The sequence below is a fragment of the Salmo salar genome, chromosome ssa20, assembly GCF_905237065.1.
Source record: "Salmo salar chromosome ssa20, Ssal_v3.1, whole genome shotgun sequence".
NCBI classification, from domain to species: Eukaryota; Metazoa; Chordata; class Actinopteri; order Salmoniformes; family Salmonidae; genus Salmo; species Salmo salar.
Window position 1 is genome coordinate 89711281 of NC_059461.1, and position 20000 is coordinate 89731280.

The window sequence follows — 20000 nt, forward strand, 5'->3', positions numbered from 1 at the left end:
TGTCATCATGAGGCTGTGTGGTGGTGGTGGTGGTGTCATCATGAGGCTGTGTGGTGGTGGTGGTGGTGGTGCTGTCATCATGAGGCTGTGTGGTGGTGTCATCATGAGGCTGTGTGGTGGTGGTGGTGGTGGTCCTGTCATCATGAGGCTGTGTGGTGGTGGTGTCATCATGAGGCTGTGTGGTGGTGGTGGTGTCATCATGAGGCTGTGTGGTGGTGGTGGTGTCATCATGAGGCTGTGTGGTGGTGGTGGTGTCATCATGAGGCTGTGTGGTGGTGGTGGTGTCATCATGAGGCTGTGTGGTGGTGGTGGTGTCATCATGAGGCTGTGTGGTGGTGGTGCTGTCATCATGAGGCTGTGTGGTGGTGGTGGTGGTCCTGTCATCATGAGGCTGTGTGGTGGTGGTGGTGGTGCTGTCATCATGAGGCTGTGTGGTGGTGGTGGTGGTGGTGCTGTCATCATGAGGCTGTGTGGTGGTGGTGGTGGTGCTGTCATCATGAGGCTGTGTGGTGGTGGTGGTGCTGTCATCATGACGCTGTGTGGTGGTGGTGCTGTCATCATGAGGCTGTGTGGTGGTGGTGCTGTCATCATGAGGCTGTGTGGTGGTGGTGCTGTCATCATGAGGCTGTGTGGTGGTGGTGCTGTCATCATGAGGCTGTGTCAGTCAGTCAGTCAGTCAGAAGAACTGGAGACTTCAGGCTACTGGTTACATCATCCTAGGTCAGGTTCGGCTAGGCTAAGGTAGGCTAGGATCAGTATCTGTAGGCTAGGCTAGGATCAGTATCTGTAGGCTAGGCTAAGGTAGGCTAGGATCAGTATCTGTAGGCTAAGGTAGCCTAGGATCAGTATCTGTAGACTAGGCTAAGGTAGGCTAGGATCAGTATCTGTAGGCTAGGCTAAGGTAGGCTAGGATCAGTATCTGTAGGCTAGGCTAAGGTAGGCTAGGATCAGTATCTGTAGGCTAGGCTAAGGTAGGCTAGGATCAGTATCTGTAGGATAGGCTAAGGTAGGCTAGGATCAGTATCTGTAGGCTAGGCTAAGGTAGGCTAGGATCAGTATCTGTAGGCTAAGGTAGCCTAGGATCAGTATCTGTAGGCTAGGCTAAGGTAGGCTAGGATCAGTATCTGTAGGCTAGGCTAAGGTAGCCTAGGATCAGTAACTGTAGGCTAAGGTAGCCTAGGATCAGTATCTGTATGCTAGGCTAAGGTAGGCTAGGATCAGTATCTGTAGGCTAGGCTAAGGTAGGCTAGGATCAGTATCTGTAGGCTAATGTAGCCTAGGATCAGTATCTGTAGGCTAGGCTAAGGTAGGCTAGGATCAGTATCTGCAGGGTAGGCTAGGATCAGTATCTGTAGGCTAAGGTAGCCTAGGATCAGTATCTGCAGGGTAGGCTAGGATCAGTATCTGTAGGCTAAGGTAGCCTAGGATCAGTATCTGTAGGCTAGGCTAATGTAGACTAGGATCAGTGTCTGTAGGTTAAGGTAGGCTAGGATCAGTATCTGTTGGCTAGGCTAAGGTAGGCTAGGATCAGTATCTGTTGGCTAGGCTAAGGTAGACTAGGATCAGTATCTGTAGGCTAGGCTAAGGTAGACTAGGATCAGTATCTGTAGGCTAGGCTAGGATCAGTATCTGTAGGCTAGGCTAAGGTAGGCTAGGATCAGTATCTGTAGACTAGGTTAAGGTAGACTAGGATCAGTATCTGTAGGCTAGGCTAAGGTAGGCTAGGATCAGTATCTCTAGGCTAGGATCAGTATCTGTAGACTAGGCTAAGGTAGACTCGGATCAGTATCTGTAGGCTAGGCTAGGATCAGTATCTGTAGGCTAGGCTAAGGTAGGCTAGGATCAGTATCTCTAGGCTAGGATCAGTATCTGTAGACTAGGCTAAGGTAGACTCGGATCGGTATCTGTAGGCTAGGCTAGGATCAGTATCTGTAGGCTAGGCTAAGGTAGACTAGGATCAGTATCTGTAGGCTAAGGTAGCCTAGGATCAGTATCTGTAGACTAGGCTAAGGTAGGCTAGGATCAGTATCTGTAGGCTAGGCTAAGGTAGACAAGGATCAGTATATGTAGGCTAGGCTAAGGTAGACTAGGATCAGTATCTGTATGCTAGGCTAAGGTAGACTAGGATCAGTATCTGTATGCTAGGCTAAGGTAGACTAGGATCAGTATCTGTAGGCTAGGCTAAGGTAGGCTAGGATCAGTATCTGTAGGCTAGGCTAAGGTAGGCTAGGATCAGTATCTGTAGGCTAGGCTAGGATAGGTATCTGTAGGCTAGGCTAAGGTAGACTAGGATCAGTATCTGTAGGCTAGGCTAGGATCGGTATCTGTAGGCTAGGCTAGGATAGGTATCTGTAGGTTAGGCTAAGGTAGACTAGGATCAGTATCTGTAGGCTAGGCTAAGGTAGGCTAGGATCAGTATCTGTAGGCTAGGCTAAGGTAGACTAGGATCAGTATCTGTAGGCTAGGCTAAGGTAGGCTAGGATCAGTATCTGTAGGCTAGGCTAGGATCAGTATCTGTAGGCTAGGCTAGGATCAGTATCTGTAGGCTAGGCTAAGGTAGGCTAGGATCAGTATCTGTAGACTAGGTTAAGGTAGACTAGGATCAGTATCTGTAGGCTAGGCTAAGGTAGGCTAGGATCAGTATCTCTAGGCTAGGATCAGTATCTGTAGACTAGGCTAAGGTAGACTCGGATCAGTATCTGTAGGCTAGGCTAGGATCAGTATCTGTAGGCTAGGCTAAGGTAGGCTAGGATCAGTATCTCTAGGCTAGGATCAGTATCTGTAGACTAGGCTAAGGTAGACTCGGATCGGTATCTGTAGGCTAGGCTAGGATCAGTATCTGTAGGCTAGGCTAAGGTAGACTAGGATCAGTATCTGTAGGCTAAGGTAGCCTAGGATCAGTATCTGTAGACTAGGCTAAGGTAGGCTAGGATCAGTATCTGTAGGCTAGGCTAAGGTAGACAAGGATCAGTATATGTAGGCTAGGCTAAGGTAGGCTAGGATCAGTATCTGTAGGCTAGGCTAAGGTAGACAAGGATCAGTATATGTAGGCTAGGCTAAGGTAGACTAGGATCAGTATCTGTATGCTAGGCTAAGGTAGACTAGGATCAGTATCTGTATGCTAGGCTAAGGTAGACTAGGATCAGTATCTGTAGGCTAGGCTAAGGTAGGCTAGGATCAGTATCTGTAGGCTAGGCTAAGGTAGGCTAGGATCAGTATCTGTAGGCTAGGCTAGGATAGGTATCTGTAGGCTAGGCTAAGGTAGACTAGGATCAGTATCTGTAGGCTAGGCTAGGATCGGTATCTGTAGGCTAGGCTAGGATAGGTATCTGTAGGTTAGGCTAAGGTAGACTAGGATCAGTATCTGTAGGCTAGGCTAAGGTAGGCTAGGATCAGTATCTGTAGGCTAGGCTAAGGTAGGCTAGGATCAGTATCTGTAGGCTAGGCTAAGGTAGGCTAGGATCAGTATCTGTAGGCTAGGCTAGGATCAGTATCTGTAGGCTAGGCTAGGATCAATGAGCTCAACATGTTTAAGGGCAGGGTTGTAACCTCTACATCTGTGGAGACAGTATGGTCTCTAGTAGTGTGACCGGACGGGAGGCTGACGCTTTACTGTCAGTCTGATTACATGTCTGTAGACCAGGACAATGTCCATAGACACTGTGTGTGTGTGTGTCTCACCTCTACGTGGTGTGTGTGTGTGTGTGTGTGTGTGTGTGTGTGTGTGTGTGTGTGTGTGTGTGTGTCTGTGTGTGTCTGTGTGTCTGTGTGTGTATCTCACCCGTGTTGTCTGTACCTGTGTGTGTGTCCGTCCGTCCGTCCCACCTCTACCTGTGTGTGTGTCTGTACGTGTATGTTTCCAGGATGTGACAGCCGGAGAGGGCAGTGAGTACGAGGACAGTGGCATCGACGGGGTGACGGCGGAAGGGGTGGAGCATCAGTCCCGGCGCTATAAGACCATGTCTATGTCCTTCTCCGTGTGCTCGGCGGCGGGGCGGAGCCTGTTCGCTGGCAGTGACAGCGGAAGCAGCAGCGGGGGAGCGCCCAGTGAGGGGATCCAGGGGGTCTATGAGAACTTCAGACAGGTGGGTGATGGTTCACACACACATATACATACACACACACACATACACATACACACACATACACACACACACACAGGATGAGCCTGCAGGAAGGGTACCACATGAGGGAGGAGGATGTCTTCCCTGTAACGCACAGCATTGGGAATGCCTGCAATGACAACAAGCTCAGTCTGATGATGCCGTGACACACCACCCAAGACCATGACGGACCCTCCACCTCCAAATCGATCCCGCTCCAGAGTACAGGCCTCGGTGTAACGCTCATTCCTTTGAAGATGAACGCGAATCCGACCATCACCCCTGGTGAGACAAAACCGTGACTCGTCAGTGAAGAGCACTTTTTGCCAGTCCTGTCTGGTCCAGCGATGGTGGGTTTGTGCCCATAGGCGACGTTGTTGCCGGTGATGTCTGGTGAGGACCTGCCTTACAACAGGCCTACAAGCCCTCAGTCCAGCCTCTCTGACTATTGTGGACAGTCTGAGCACTGATGGAGGGATTATGCGTTCCTGGTGTAACTCGGGCAGTTGTTGTTGCCGAGGTTCCATTTACCGTAATTTCCAGACTATTGAGCGCACCTGAATATAAGCTGCACTGAATAATTTTTTTTATTTTTATTTTGAACATAAATAAGCCGCACATGTCTATAAGCCGCAGGTGCCTACCGGTACATTAAAACAAATTAACTTTACACAGGCTTTAACGAAACACGGCTTGTAACAAAAATAAATAGGCTTTAACGAAACACGGCTTGTAACAAAAAATAAAAAATTAGCAGTAAACAGTAGCCTACCAAGAAAGTCATTGATCACTATCTTCCTCCTCCTGTGCACTGAAACCACTGAAGTCATCTCCTTTCCAAAAAATTTGAAAGCGGGAAAAATCCATATATTAGCCGCGTCATTGTTTAAGCCGCGAGGTTCAAAGCGTGGGAAAAAAGTTGCGGCTTATAGTCCGGAAATTACGGTAGTCTGTTATTCAGTAGTTTATGCTGCAAACAAATTGCTGTTTGTTCGGGGACATTAAAGTTTTATTGATTTGAATGCAATGTTGTTATGATCAGGAGTTGGAGATGAGCTCGTGTCAGACAGAGAGTCTGGAGGAGGCGGGGTCAGCCCTGAGTGACGAGCAGAGCGTCATGAGCTCAGCCTACCAATCAGATCCCCTGCTCAGCGTTGCCCAGGGAACCGTGAGGAAGGCGGGCCGTCTGGCTGTCAAGAACTTCCTGGTTCACAAGAAGAACAAGAAGGTGGAGTCAGCCACCAGGAGGAAGTGGAAGAGCTACTGGGTCTGCCTCAAAGGTACATACACTATATACTGTAGGGTATCTATACACACTACTATCTAACGCTTTGCTTGGCATATATTGTGTTATTTTATGGCTGGTTATGGACACCTTCATTTGTGTCAAAACTTACCACAGGCAAAACATTCTGTTACACCATAGCCTACTTGTCATCAGTATGTTATATAATGTTTTCTGAAATTGACTATATTAAATTATCGTTGTAATTGTGCACACATTGATGTCAGACATGCACCTGCCCCAATGCTCTGTTGCTGATGACTGGGATGAATGCAGGAGCAGATTTCAGGAGCGGGACAAGACACCCTCTTTTTGACCGATGATTGACATAAGGGCATGTACGTGATAGGCCTATCTGGCTTATATGATCATGATGGTCATAATGCTTGTGTACATATGTGGGTCATGACAGGTTATGAACATGTTATGAAGATATTATGACAGGTTGACATTTTATGACATGGTTATGACCGTGTCATAAAGTGTTATGATGCTGGGTGTCAAGTAAATTGTTACTTTTATTATTATTATTATTATTACTATTATTACTATTATTATTATCATTATTACTTATTACTATTATTGCTATAACTAGTATTACTGCTATTATTATTATTATTATTAGTACTATTGTTATTACTATATTACTATTATTGTTATTATTATTACTGTTAGTATTATTATTACTATCATTATTAGTATTAGTATTTTTATTATTACCATTTTTATTAGTATTACTATTAGTATTACTATTATTAGTCTTATTATTATTGCTGTTACTATTGTTTATACTATTATACCCTGTTACTACTACTACTACTACTACTACTACTACTACTACTACTACTATACCCTGTTACTACTACTACTACTACTACTATACCCTGTTATTACTACTACTATACCCTGTTACTACTACTACTACTACTACTGTACCCTGTTACTACTACTACTACTACTACTACTACTACTACTACTACTGCTACTACTATACCCTGTTACTACTACTACTACACACTGTTACTACTCTACTACTACACCCTGTTACTACTATTACTACTACTACTACTATTATACCCTGTAATTATTATTATTATTATTATTATTATTACTGCTATTACTATTATTATTACTATTATTATTATTGCTGTTATTATTATTAGTATTACTACTACTATTATTATTACTATTATTACAGTTATTGCTATTGCTATTACTATTATTATTATTATTGCTGTTACTATTATTGCTATAACTCTGACTATTATTATTACTATTATACCCTGTTACTACTACTATACCCTGTTACTACTATACCCGGTTACTACTACTACTACTACTATACCCTGTTACTACTACTACTACTACACCCTGTTACTACTATTATAACCTGTTACTACTACTATACCCTGTTACTGCTGCAATTATACCCTGTTACTACTACTACTACTATACCCTGTTACTACTACTACTACTATACCCTGTTACTGCTACTATTATACCCTGTTACTACTACTACTACTACTACTACTACTACTACTACTATACCCTGTTACTACTACTACTACTATACCCTGTTACTGCTACTATTATACCCTGTTACTACTACTACTACTACTACTACTACTACTACTACTATACCCTGTTACTACTACTACTATACCCTGTTACTGCTACTATTATACCCTGTTACTACTATACCCTGTTACTACTACTACTACTATACCCTGTTACTACTACTATACCCTGCTACTATTATACCCTGTTACTACTATACCCTGTTACTGCTACTACTATTATAACCTGTTACTACTACTACTACTATACCCTGTTACTACTACTATTATACCATGTTACTGCTACTACTATACCCTGTTACTACTATACCCTGTTACTACTACTACTACTACTATACCCTGTTACTACTACTATACCCTGTTACTACTATACCCTGTTACTACTACTACTACTATACCCTGTTACTATTATTACCTGTTACTACTACTACTACTATTATACCCTGTTACTACTACTACTATACCCTGTTACTGCTACTACTATTATAACCTGTTACTACTACTACTACTATACCCTACTACTACTACTACTATACCCTGTTACTACTACTATTATACCCTGTTACTGCTACTACTATACCCTGTTACTGCTACTACTCTACCCTGTTACTACTATTATACCCTGTTACTACTACTACTACTACTACTACTACTACTACTACTACTATACCCTGTTACTACTACTACTACTACTACTACTATTACTACTACTATACCCTGTCCTTAGCCATACCCCGTTATATGCATACACACACAGATGCTTTAAAAGACATTTCAGCAACACACAGGTTGTATGAGTTTCTGAAGAGGTATTTAAAATCTAATTTAGTACTGTATTCAGTAAAGTACATTTGTATTTATTCACACCCGTGTAGATGTCCTGATACTGCCCGTTATCTCTAACACCTCTTGACTGTATATGTTTCAAATCACATCCTATTCCCTATATAGTGCACTACAGGGCCTGGTCAAAAGTAGTGGACTCAATAGGGAGTAGTGTTCCCTTTGGGACTTAATTTAAATATCACAGAGTAGGCCTTTAAACCCACTTTAAACCCACTTGACTGGACCACATTCAGCGTTCTAGAGTCACATCAGAGTTTTAGAGTCCATCAGAGTTCTAGAGTCACATCAGCGTTCTAGAGTCACATCAGAGTTTTAGAGTCACATCAGAGTTCTAGAGTCACATCAGAGTTCTAGAGTCACATCAGCGTTCTAGAGTCACATCAGCGTTCTAGAGTCACATCAGCGTTCTGATGATGCCAGCTCCCTCCTGGAGAATCCAGGCCTGCACTACTTACTGTTGGCCACTGGAGAGCAGAATTAAATTGATTTTAAAAAATCAAGCTATTATTTATTTAATTTGTTGTGTTTTCTGCAGGGAAATGTCCCCCTGTAAGATATTTAAAAAGGAAGAAAGATATTACTTTCTAGAAATGAGCATCGCATTAAAGTGGCACTCCAGTCTTCTTTTCACCTCATTTAACACCTGACTGACTTAACAAAAGGCACATTTCAATCGGTGGGCCAGTTAAGTCGTGACATGGCACAAGAAGGAGGAGGGGGAGACCTTCCATCTCTGCTCCTCTGTTGTTCCTCAGGCAAGGCTGATGACATCACCACTTCCCATCAGTCCAGCTCCTTGCAGTCTGCAGTTGTCTAAAAAAAACACTATTTTGCTCCAATTGTATTTATTTTTTTACCCTTGAGTGTGTACTTTTGCTGTATTTATACTAGGGATATCACTTTTCAACAGGAAAGGTTCTAAAATCACTGGAGTGCATTTTGCGCTTTGTGACAAATGTTATAGGAAAAAGGGCTATATACTTACATGTGATTGATCAATTGATGGTTTTGAGTAACTTCCCTTTTCCCCGTCTTCTCCCAGGATGCACTCTGTTCTTCTACGAGACGGACGGGCGGTCGGGGATCGACCACAACAGTGCTCCTAAACACGCGGTGTGGGCTGAGAACAGTATCGTCCAGGCCGTACCTGAACACCCCAAGAAGGACTTTGTCTTCTGCCTCAGCAACTCTCTAGGGGACGCTTTTCTCTTCCAGGTAGGGTGTGTGTGTGTGTGTGTGTGTGTGTGTGTGTGTGTGTGTGTGTGTGTGTGTGTGTGTGTGTGTGTGTGTGTGTGTGTGTGTTGCCTCTAACACTCTAAGGGACACAATCCTCTTCCTTGGTCAGGAAGGCTGTGTCACCTCACAATGTCACCTCTCTTGATCTTGATGGAATCGTTATGTGAATGAAAATGCCTCAATTGATCTCAAAATTGTCAGATTTTTTTTAATCTTAGATGTACAGTGTTCTAATCTGCTTGGTCATTTCTGTATTCAGAGACCTGGCCTGCCGTTTCTGTCTTCAGAGACCTGGCCTGCCGTTTCTGTATTCAGAGACCTGGTCTACCGTTTCTGTCTTCAGAGACCTGGCCTACCGTTTCTGTCTTCAGAGACCTGGCCTGCCGTTTCTGTCTTCAGAGACCTGGTCTACCGTTTCTGTCTTCAGAGACCTGGCCTGCCGTTTCTGTCTTCAGAGACCTGGCCTGCCGTTTCTGTCTTCAGAGACCTGGCCTGCCGTTTCTGTCTTCAGAGACCTGGCCTGCCGTTTCTGTCTTCAGAGACCTGGCCTGCCGTTTCTGTATTCAGAGACCTGGTCTACCGTTTCTGTCTTCAGAGACCTGGCCTGCCGTTTCTGTATTCAGAGACATGGCCTGCTGTTTCTGTCTTCAGAGACCTGGTCTACCGTTTCTGTCTTCAGAGACCTGGTCTACCGTTTCTGTCTTCAGAGACCTGGTCTACCGTTTCTGTATTCAGAGACCTGGCCTGCCGTTTCTGTATTCAGAGACCTGGCCTGCCGTTTCTGTATTCAGAGACCTGGCCTGCCGTTTCTGTCTTCAGAGACCTGGTCTACCGTTTCTGTATTCAGAGACCTGGCCTGCCGTTTCTGTCTTCAGAGACCTGATCTACCGTTTCTGTATTCAGAGACCTGGCCTGCCGTTTCTGTCTTCAGAGACCTGGCCTACCGTTTCTGTCTTCAGAGACCTGGCCTGCCGTTTCTGTATTCAGAGACCTGGCCTGCCGTTTCTGTCTTCAGAGACCTGGCCTGCCGTTTCTGTATTCAGAGACCTGGTCTACCGTTTCTGTATTCAGAGACCTGGCCTGCCGTTTCTGTCTTCAGAGACCTGGCCTGCCGTTTCTGTCTTCAGAGACCTGATCTGTGTGATGTTCGTTGAAGAGGTAGATACTGTTAGTGTTCAGTAAAGGACTCAATAACATTTGTTGACAATGAAAATGCAGCTGTTGACAGTAAAGGTGTCTATGACCCAGAAGATTAGCTCTTTATCGACTGTCTCTGACGACCTCTCCTGTCCATTAACCCTTAACCTCTGACCTCTGACCCCTGTAGACCTGCAGCCAGACGGAGCTGGAGAACTGGATCACGGCCATCCACTCGGCGTGCGCGGCGGCGGTTGCCAGGCAGCATCACCGGGAGGACACGGTCCGTCTGTTGAGGGCGGAGATTAAGAAGCTGGAGCAGAAGATCGACATGGACGAGAAGATGAAGAAGATGGGAGACATGCAGCTCAGTGCTGTGACCGATACCAAGAAGAGGAAGACCATACTGGACCAGGTGAGAGAGAGAGATAGAGAGAGACAGAGAGATGAAGAAGATGGGAGACATACAGCTCAGTGCTGTGACTGATACCAAGAAGAGGAAGACTATACTGGACCGGGAGGGAGAGAGAGATGGGAGATATTGACCATAGGGTGTGTGCAGGTTCATAGGGGAAGAGTAGAAGTGAAGGCCCGATGCCATTTAAGGCTTTGTAGACCGGCAGGATCGTTTTAAAGTCAATTCTTTGAGGGACAGTTAGCCAATAGGTTTGAATATTTTCAGGGTATTTTAGAAATGGAACCCGGTATTTCCCGCCAAAACCGGAATTGTCATTCAAAAGCATTAGAAAGCATTATAAAGCATATAAATAGGCCTATGTCTGGATTTGATTCGATATTTGAGCGACAATTCAAGCCTGATGGGCCATGAGCCTATTGAGCCATACATTAAAGACATTTTATTAGCACAAGACTTAAAAAGCCCAATTGATTGTGCTCTTATCTAATGCATATAGTATATGATAAAAGCTACTGCACATTCTGCCCGACAGAATAACATAAAACTCATAGCTGTAGCTAGCTATATGCTCTCTAAACTAGCTCCAGTTGGCTAATCTTCTTGGAGTGTGAACTGTATTATTGTATTGTATGGACTGGAATTACGCACATCCTTCAAACCATGATAAAGCAGGGAGAGAACATGCGATTCTGGTGCAGCACGTACGGCCTACAAAGTTACAAGTACAGGCTAGCGAATGTGATTTTAACTTTGAAGTACAATAGGGTCTATTTGTATAATTAGTAAGCTGACGCATACAGTTGTAGTGGGAAGTTTACATACACTTAGGTTGGAGTCATTAAAACTTGTTTTTCAACCACTCCACAAATTTCTTGTTAACAAACTATAGTTTTGGCAAGTCGGTTAGGACATCTACTTTGTGCATGACACAAGTAATTTTTCCAACAATTGTTTACAGACAGATTATTTTACTTATAAATCACTGTATCGCAATTCCAGTGGGTCAGAAGTTTACATACACTAAGTTGACTGTACCTTCAAACAGCTTGGAAAATTCCAGAAAATGATGTCATGGCTTTAGAAGCTTCTGATAGGCTAATTGACATCATTTGAGTCAATTGGAGGTGTACCTGTGGATGTATTTCAAGGCCTACCTTCAAACTCAGTGCCTCTTTGCTTGACATCATGGGAAAATCAAAAGAAATCAGCCAAGACCTCAGAAAAAAATTGTAGACCTCCACAAGTCTGGTTCATCATTGGGAGAAATTTCCAAACGCCTGAAGGTACCACGTTCATCTGTACAAGCAATAGTACACAAGTATAAACACCATGGGACCACGCAGCCGTCATACCGCTCAGGAAGGAGACGCGTTCTGTCTCCTAGAGATGAACATACTTTGGTGCGAGAAGTGCAAATCAATCCCAGAACAACAGCAAAGGACCTTGTGAAGATGCTGGAGGAAACAGGTAAAAAAGTATCGATATCCACAGTAAAACGAGTCCTATATCGACATAACCTGAAAGGCCGCTCAGCAAGGAAGAAGCCACTGCTCCAAAACCACCATTAAAAAAAGCCAGAATACGGTATGCAACTGCACATGGGGACAAAGATCGTACTTTTTGGAGAAATGTCCTCTGGTCTGATGAAACAAAAATAGAACTGTTTGGCCATAATGACCATGGTTATGTTTGGAGGAAAAAGGGGGAGGCTTGCAAGCTGAAGAACACCATCCCAACCGGGAAGCACGGGGGGGCAGCATCATGTTGTGGGTGTACTTTGCTGTAGGAGAGACTGGTGCACTTCACAAAATAGATGGCATCATGAGGCAGGAAAATTATGTGGATATATTGAAGCAACATCTCAAGACATCAGTCAGGAAGTTAAAGCTTGGTTGCAAATGGGTCTTCCAAATGGACAATGACCCCAAGCATACTTCCAAAGTTGTGGCAAAATGGCTTAAGGACAACAAAGTCAAGGTATTGGAGTGGCCATCACAAAGCCCTGACCGCAATCCTAAAGAAAATTTGTGGGCAGAACTGAAAAAGCTGAAAGAAATAAAAGCTGAAATAAATCATTCTCTCTACTATTATTCTGACATTTCACATTCTTAAAATAAAGTGGTGATCCTAACTGACCTAAGATAGGGAATTCTTACTAGGATTAAATGTCAGGAATTGTGAAAAACTGAGTTTAAATGCATTTAACTAAGGTGTATGTAAATTTCCGACTTCAACTGAACCTCTCTTTTCTCTCTCTAATGTTGCTTCATTCCTTCCTTGCTTTCAACAGTTAGGCTAAATTAAATATGTTTTGTTGTCCTTCTTTTTATCATTCTAATGACATGCTAGAATAATATAGGACTAGAATTAGATGCAGAAGGCTTTCACTTCTCTTCATAAAGATTGAATGGTTATGGGTCTGAATTAATAACTGCTATAGTGTATATCCATCGTGTGGTTCGCTCCTCCTTTCTGTTGGCTACTGTATTTAACATTCAGCAAACAAGAGCTTGCGTCCCTCTTCGAATAGTCTATTGGTATAAGAAATGCAAAAAATATATAATGAATCCAGCAAGCTGTTCTAGTCTTATCTTTTCCTGCATTCCTGCACAGGTGTGGGTCTATTGCGCAAGAGACAGAGGCTATAAGTTTACTATGCATAACCCATCTCAGCCGTCTGTCCCCACCCTGAGATGGGCCGTCTGTCCCCACCCTGAGCGTTGATTCATCATTCAGAGGCCGTAGAGAAGTCACATTTAGACATTGCATATAATTTAACAGTTCCATTTCACATCATACTGTTGATATAAATAGTGTATTCTAATTTACCGTTTTCTCTCAGTTATTTATCCCGGGTAAAGGGAGTGGTTTGGGCCGTAAAATCTTGGTTACCGGGGGCGGATGCTGCAGGAGTTGGGGGATGATGTGGCCGTCTATGGCAGGGCGGACGCTGCAGGAGTTGGGGGATGATGTGGCCGTCTATGGCAGGGCGGACGCTGCAGGAGTTGGGGGATGATGTGGCCGTCTATGGCAGGGCGGACGCTGCAGGAGTTGGGGGATGATGTGGCCGTCTATTGCAGGGCGGACGCTGCAGGAGTTGGGGGATGATGTGGCCGTCTATTGCAGGGCGGACGCTGCAGGAGTTGGGGGATGATGTGGCCGTCTATGGCAGGGCGGATGCTGCAGGAGTTGGGGGATGATGTGGCCGTCTATGGCAGGGAGGATGCTGCAGGAGTTGGGGGATGATGTGGCCGTCTATGGCAGGGCGGATGCTGCAGGAGTTGGTAGTCTGCTGGGGGCTGAATATCAGCATGGCCTCTGTCTTGCTGCTGTTGAGTTGGAGGAAGTTGTTCTGCATCCATGTTTCCAACAATGTTGACAGACCAGATGTTGTGTCAGGCTTGGTTTTAATGCACCGCTGTATGTGGTCTGTGGAGCAGTGGAAATGGACACTGTGTTGTTGTCTTGAAGATCTGGCCAAGTGGGAGCATGTGAAGAACGAAGACAGTGGGTCCTAGCACTAACCCTTGAGGAACACAGCAGGTTATGGTGGTCTCCTAGGATCTTGCCTCACAGAGGGTGATGTACTGCTTACGGTTAGAGAGGTAGGAGGTGAACCAGTTTAGGGCAGTCCCACAGATGGCAGTGTGCTCTCTGAGGCGCTGCAGTAGATTTGTGTGATCTGCTGTGTCAAAAGCTGCACACGGGTCCAGAATAATCAAGATAGTGGGGGATCCTGTATCTGCAGCCATGAGCAGGTCATTAACAACATTCACCAGGGCTGTCTCAGTATTATGCATGGGTCTGAAGCCAGACTCAGGAGAGCCTCATAAAGCTGGTTAGAGCTAGGTGTGAGTGAAGTTGAGTTGCCACGATCTTCTCCAGGACTTTAGATAGAAATGGGAGGTTGATAATAGGCCTGTAGTTTGAGAGGTCTTGGTCAAGGAATGGTTTTCTTGAGCAAAGGGGTGATGGCAGTGATTGTGAATATTGACGGAACTGGTCCATTGTTGATGGACTTGTTGAACAGGTTGGTTCCAAACTGGATGAGAGCGGCTGAGCATCTTTTGAACAGTGTGGTTGGAATAGGGTCGAGGGGTCACTGGTAGTTTTTAATTTGAGTTCTAACAAAGCAACAGGTGAGACCAGAGCAAAGTGACTTAGACTAGGGCCAGATATGGGGGTAGGAGCTAGAGTGGGGTTAGGGTTGGAAACAATGTTCTCTCTCATGGTGTTGATTTTAGCCTTGAAGAACTCAGCAAATACACTACATGACCAAAAGCATCGCCGAACATCTCATTCCAAAATCATGGGCATTAATATGGGGTTGGTCACCCTTTTGCTGCTATAACTTTTGCTGCTACACTCTTCTGGGAAGGCTTTCCACTAGATGTTGGAACATTGCTGCGGGGACTTGCTTCCATTCAGCCACAAGAGCATTAGGGAGGTCGGGCACTGATGTTGGGCGATTAGGCCTGGCTCCCAGTCGGCGTTCCAATTCATACCAAAGGTGTTCGATGGGGTTTAGGTCAGGGCTCTGGGCAGGCCAGTCAAGTTCTTCCATGGAGCTTGCTTTGTGCAAACTGTTGCCACAAAGTTGGAAGCACAGAATCATCTAGAATGTCATTGCATGCTGTAGGGTTAAGATTTCCATTCACTGGAACTAAGGGGCCTAGCCCAAACCATGAAAAACAGCCCCAGACCATTATTCTTTCTCCACCTAACTTTACAGTTGGCACTACGCATTCGGGCAGGTAGCATTCTCCTGGCATCCTCCAAACCCAGATTCGTCAGTCGGACTACCAGATGGTGAAGCATGATTCATCACTCCAGAGAACGCTTTTCCACTGCTCCAGAGTCCAATGGTGGCGAGCTTTACACCACTCCAGTCGACGCTTAGTGATCTTAGGCTTGTGTGCGGCTGCTCGGCCATGGAAACCCATTTCATGAAGCTCCCGACGAACAGTTCTTGTGCTGACGTGGCTTCAAGAGGCAGTTTGGAACTCGGTAGTGAGTGTTCGCGGCTGAGTCGTTGTTGCTCCTAGACATTTCCACTTACAGTTGACCAGGGCAGCTCTAGCAGAGCAGAAATTTGACATGCTGAGCTCTTCAGTAAGGCCAATCGAGTGCCAATGTTTGTCTATGGAGATTGCATGATTGTGTGCTCGATTTTATACATCTGTCAGCAATTGCCGAATCCACAAATTTGAAGGGGTGTCCAGATACTTTTGTAAATCTAGTGTATGTTGCATTGTTCGGTAGTTGCTATGGGAGGACCAGAGTCTGTAGGGTGAAGGAGGTGACTGATGGTGGAGAACAAGAGGAGGTGACTGATGGTGGAGAACAGGAGGAGGGGACTGATGGTGGAGAACAAGAGGAGGTGACTGATGGTGGATAACAAGAGGAGGGGACTGATGGTGGAGAACAAGAGGAGGGGACTGATGGTGGAGAACAAGAGGAGGGGACTGATGGTGGAGAACAAGAGGAGGGGACTGATGGTGGAGAACAAGAGGAGGGGACTGATGGTGGAGAACAAGAGGAGGTGACTGATGGTGGAGAACAAGAGGAGGTGACTGATGGTGGAGAACAAGAGGAGGTGACTGATGGTGGAGAACAAGAGGAGGGGACTGATGGTGGAGAACAAGAGGAGGTGACTGATGGTGGAGAACAAGAGGAGGGGACTGATGGTGGAGAACAAGAGGAGGGGACTGATGGTGGAGAACAAGAGGAGGGGACTGATGGTGGAGAACAAGAGGAGGGGACTGATGGTGGAGAACAAGAGGAGGGGACTGATGGTGGAGAACAAGAGGAGGGGACTGATGGTGGAGAACAAGAGGAGGGGACTGATGGTGGAGAACAAGAGGAGGGGACTGATGGTGGAGAACAAGAGGAGGGGACTGATGGTGGAGAACAAGAGGAGGGGACTGATGGTGGAGAACAAGAGGAGGGGACTGATGGTGGAGAACAAGAGGAGGGGACTGATGGTGGAGAACAAGAGGAGGGGACTGATGGTGGAGAACAAGAGGAGGGGACTGATGGTGGAGAACAAGAGGAGGTGACTGATGGTGGAGAACAAGAGGAGGGGACTGATGGTGGAGAACAAGAGGAGGTGACTGATGGTGGAGAACAAGAGGAGGGGACTGATGGTGGAGAACAAGAGGAGGTGACTGATGGTGGAGAACAAGAGGAGGTGACTGATGGTGGAGAACAAGAGGAGGGGACTGATGGTGGAGAACAAGAGGAGGGGACTGATGGTGGAGAACAAGAGGAGGGGACTGATGGTGGAGAACAAGAGGAGGGGACTGATGGTGGAGAACAAGAGGAGGGGACTGATGGTGGAGAACAAGAGGAGGGGACTGATGGTGGAGAACAAGAGGAGGGGACTGATGGTGGAGAACAAGAGGAGGGGACTGATGGTGGAGAACAAGAGGAGGTGACTGATGGTGGAGAACAAGAGGAGGGGACTGATGGTGGAGAACAAAGTCCTGGGATGTCCTCGGTTGTTGTCATGGCAAAGTAGAAGATGGAGTGGACTGCTTTGAGACAGCAAGACTGATTTATCTTTATAGGCCAGTAGGAGGACTTTATAGGCCAGTACCCCTTCCACAGACGCTCTAGCTTGGGGCCATGGGTCTTCATGCTGTGCAGCTCCTCCGAACCATGGGGAGGACCATGGGAAGGATACTTGACATTTATTTTCAGGGGCAAGTTGTTGCTTAGAGTGATGTTATACAGGTCATCCATCTCATCAGGGGTGGACTTATCACAGTCAACTTGTAGGGCAGGGCAAACAGACTCCTGGAAGATGGACGTGTCAAGGGATGTTTGGGGTGGAGCTGACCAGACCTCATCATGACTGGTGCAGGAGTACTCACAGACATTGTCACAGCCCTATGGTCAGATACACCTAGCTCATGTCCATCCACGTCTAAGGCAGGGACTTCATGATGAGGTCTAGTGTAGGTCTGAGACAGGGACTTCTCCAGTCATGATGAGATCTAGTGTAGGTCTGAGACAGGGACCTCTCCAGTCATGATGAGGTCTAGTGTAGGTCTGAGACAGGGACCTCTCCAGTCATGATGAGGTCTAGTGTAGGTCTGAGACAGGGACCTCTCCAGTCATGATGAGGTCTGGTGTAGGTCTGAGACAGGGACCTCTCCAGTCATGATGAGGTCTGGTGTAGGTCTGAGACAGGGACCTCTCCAGTCATGATGAGGTCTGGTGTAGGTCTGAGACAGGGACCTCTCCAGTCATGATGAGGTCTAGTGTAGGTCTGAGACAGGGACCTCTCCAGTCATGATGAGGTCTAGTGTAGGTCTGAGACAGGGACCTCTCCAGTCATGATGAGGTCTAGTGTAGGTCTGAGACAGGGACCTCTCCAGTCATGATGAGGTCTAGTGTAGGTCTGAGACAGGGACCTCTCCAGTCATGATGAGGTCTAGTGTAGGTCTGAGACAGGGACCTCTCCAGTCATGATGAGGTCTAGTGTAGGTCTGAGACAGGGACCTCTCCAGTCATGATGAGGTCTAGTGTAGGTCTGAGACAGGGACCTCTCCAGTCATGATGAGTTCTGGTGTAGGTCTGAGACAGGGACCTCTCCAGTCATGATGAGGTCTAGTGTAGGTCTGAGACAGGGACCTCTCCAGTCATGATGAGGTCTGGTGTAGGTCTGAGACAGGGACCTCTCCAGTCATGATGAGGTCTAGTGTAGGTCTGAGACAGGGACCTCTCCAGTCATGATGAGGTCTAGTGTAGGTCTGAGACAGGGACCTCTCCAGTCATGATGAGGTCTAGTGTAGGTCCGAGACAGGGACCTCTCCAGTTATGATGAGGTCTGGTGTAGGTCTGAGACAGGGACCTCTCCAGTCATGATGAGGTCTGGTGTAGGTCTGAGACAGGGACTTTAAAAGGAAGAGGTTGGGAGATATGCAGCTCATTGGTGTGACTGATACCAAGAAGAGGAAGTCTACACTGGGTCAGCTACTGAACCCGAGAAGGAGGGAGAGGGGATAGAAAGAGATGGCTAATTGGCTGGATGGTTTAGGGCCTGGTTGGCTGGCTGGTTGGTTGGCTGGCTGGTTTAGGGCCTGGTTGGCTGGTTGGTTTAGGGCCTGGTTGGCTGGCTGCCTGGCTGTTTGGTTGGCTGGCTGGTTTAGGGCCTGATTGGCTGCCTGCTTGACTAACTGGCTGGCTGCCTTGCTGGCTGGCTGGTTTAGGGCCTGATTGGCTGCCTGCTTGACTAACTGGCTGGCTGCCTTGCTGGCTGGCTGGTTTAGGGCCTGGTTGGCTGCCTGCTTGGCTGGTTTGTCTGCCTTGCTGGCTGGCTGGTTTAGGGCCTGGTTGGCTGCCTGCTTGGCTGGTTTGTCTGCCTTGCTGGCTGGCTGGTTTAGGGCCTGGTTGGCTGCCTGCTTGGCTGGTTTGTCTGCCTTGCTGGCTGGCTGGTTTAGGGCCTGGTTGGCTGCCTGCTTGGCTGGTTTGTCTGCCTTGCTGGCTGGCTGGTTTAGGGTCTGGTTGGCTGCCTGCTTGGCTGGTTTGTCTGCTGGGATGGCTGGCTGGTTTAGGGCCTGGTTGTCTGGCTGGTTGGCACACGCAGCTTGCAGGGTCCGGTTACACATTGTGCTGAACTGAATAGAAGTAAGCCCTGCTCCTCAGAAACACCAGTCTCTCCCAGACCCAGGTTGCATCTCAAATGGCATCCTATTCCATATGCAGTGCATTACTTTTGACCAGGGCTCTGGTCAAACGTAGTAGACTATATAGGGAATAGGGTGCTATTTGGGACGCAGCTCCATATCCAAGCCCATATCTGACAGAGGAATGTCCTGTATTCTCTCTTCTTCTCCGGGCTAGTTGGCAGAGGGAAGTGGCTCCTTTCCCCCTCCACTCTGGCTCTAGCACCACTCGCCCAACAACTAACTAGTACAGGACTGGGACTGAGAGGAGAGGGGACACACTGATGAATAGTGACAATGTGCTGCTCCAGTGCCCTGGTAAACACTATCCCAGTAGACATGTTAGAGCTACACAGCAGGTCAACAGCAGCCATTAGACTACAGAGCTGCAGGGAGCAGGCAGGTCAGTAGGACTTTAAACAACACGACTGGAAGCAGAGAATCGAGGAAGGGCTTGGACACCATCTTAGGGCTCCTTGGGGCCACTAACGAAAGGTTTTGTTGGGGAGGGAGGGAGGGAGGGAGGGAGAGGGGGAGAGAGAGAGAGAGAGAGAGACGCGTCGCGGACGGAGAGACTTTGTGTGGGAGTCAGCCACGCATAGATCCTGTAATAACAGCTACCAGATCAGAGGAGCTGTTAAAAGCTCTCATGCATCTCTTTTCTCTTTCTCTCTGATGAGCACCAATTAAAGGGGCAATCTGGGATTCAATAAGACAACAACAAAA

The 20000-nt window shown here is 46.6% G+C and overlaps 1 protein-coding gene across 5 annotated transcripts in view; it reads left to right on the forward strand.

The window, feature by feature from the left end:
• LOC106581531 (rho guanine nucleotide exchange factor TIAM1) overlaps positions 1-20000 on the forward strand; it is a 228651-nt gene that overhangs the window by 107436 nt on the left and 101215 nt on the right. For all 5 annotated transcript variants that reach the window (XM_045704100.1, XM_045704104.1, XM_045704103.1 and 2 more), the window contains 4 exons: positions 3864-4085; positions 5146-5383; positions 8854-9026; positions 10375-10599. In XM_045704100.1, the coding sequence (XP_045560056.1) occupies positions 3864-4085; positions 5146-5383; positions 8854-9026; positions 10375-10599 (858 nt within the window). The remainder of the gene's footprint in view (positions 1-3863; positions 4086-5145; positions 5384-8853; positions 9027-10374; positions 10600-20000) is intronic.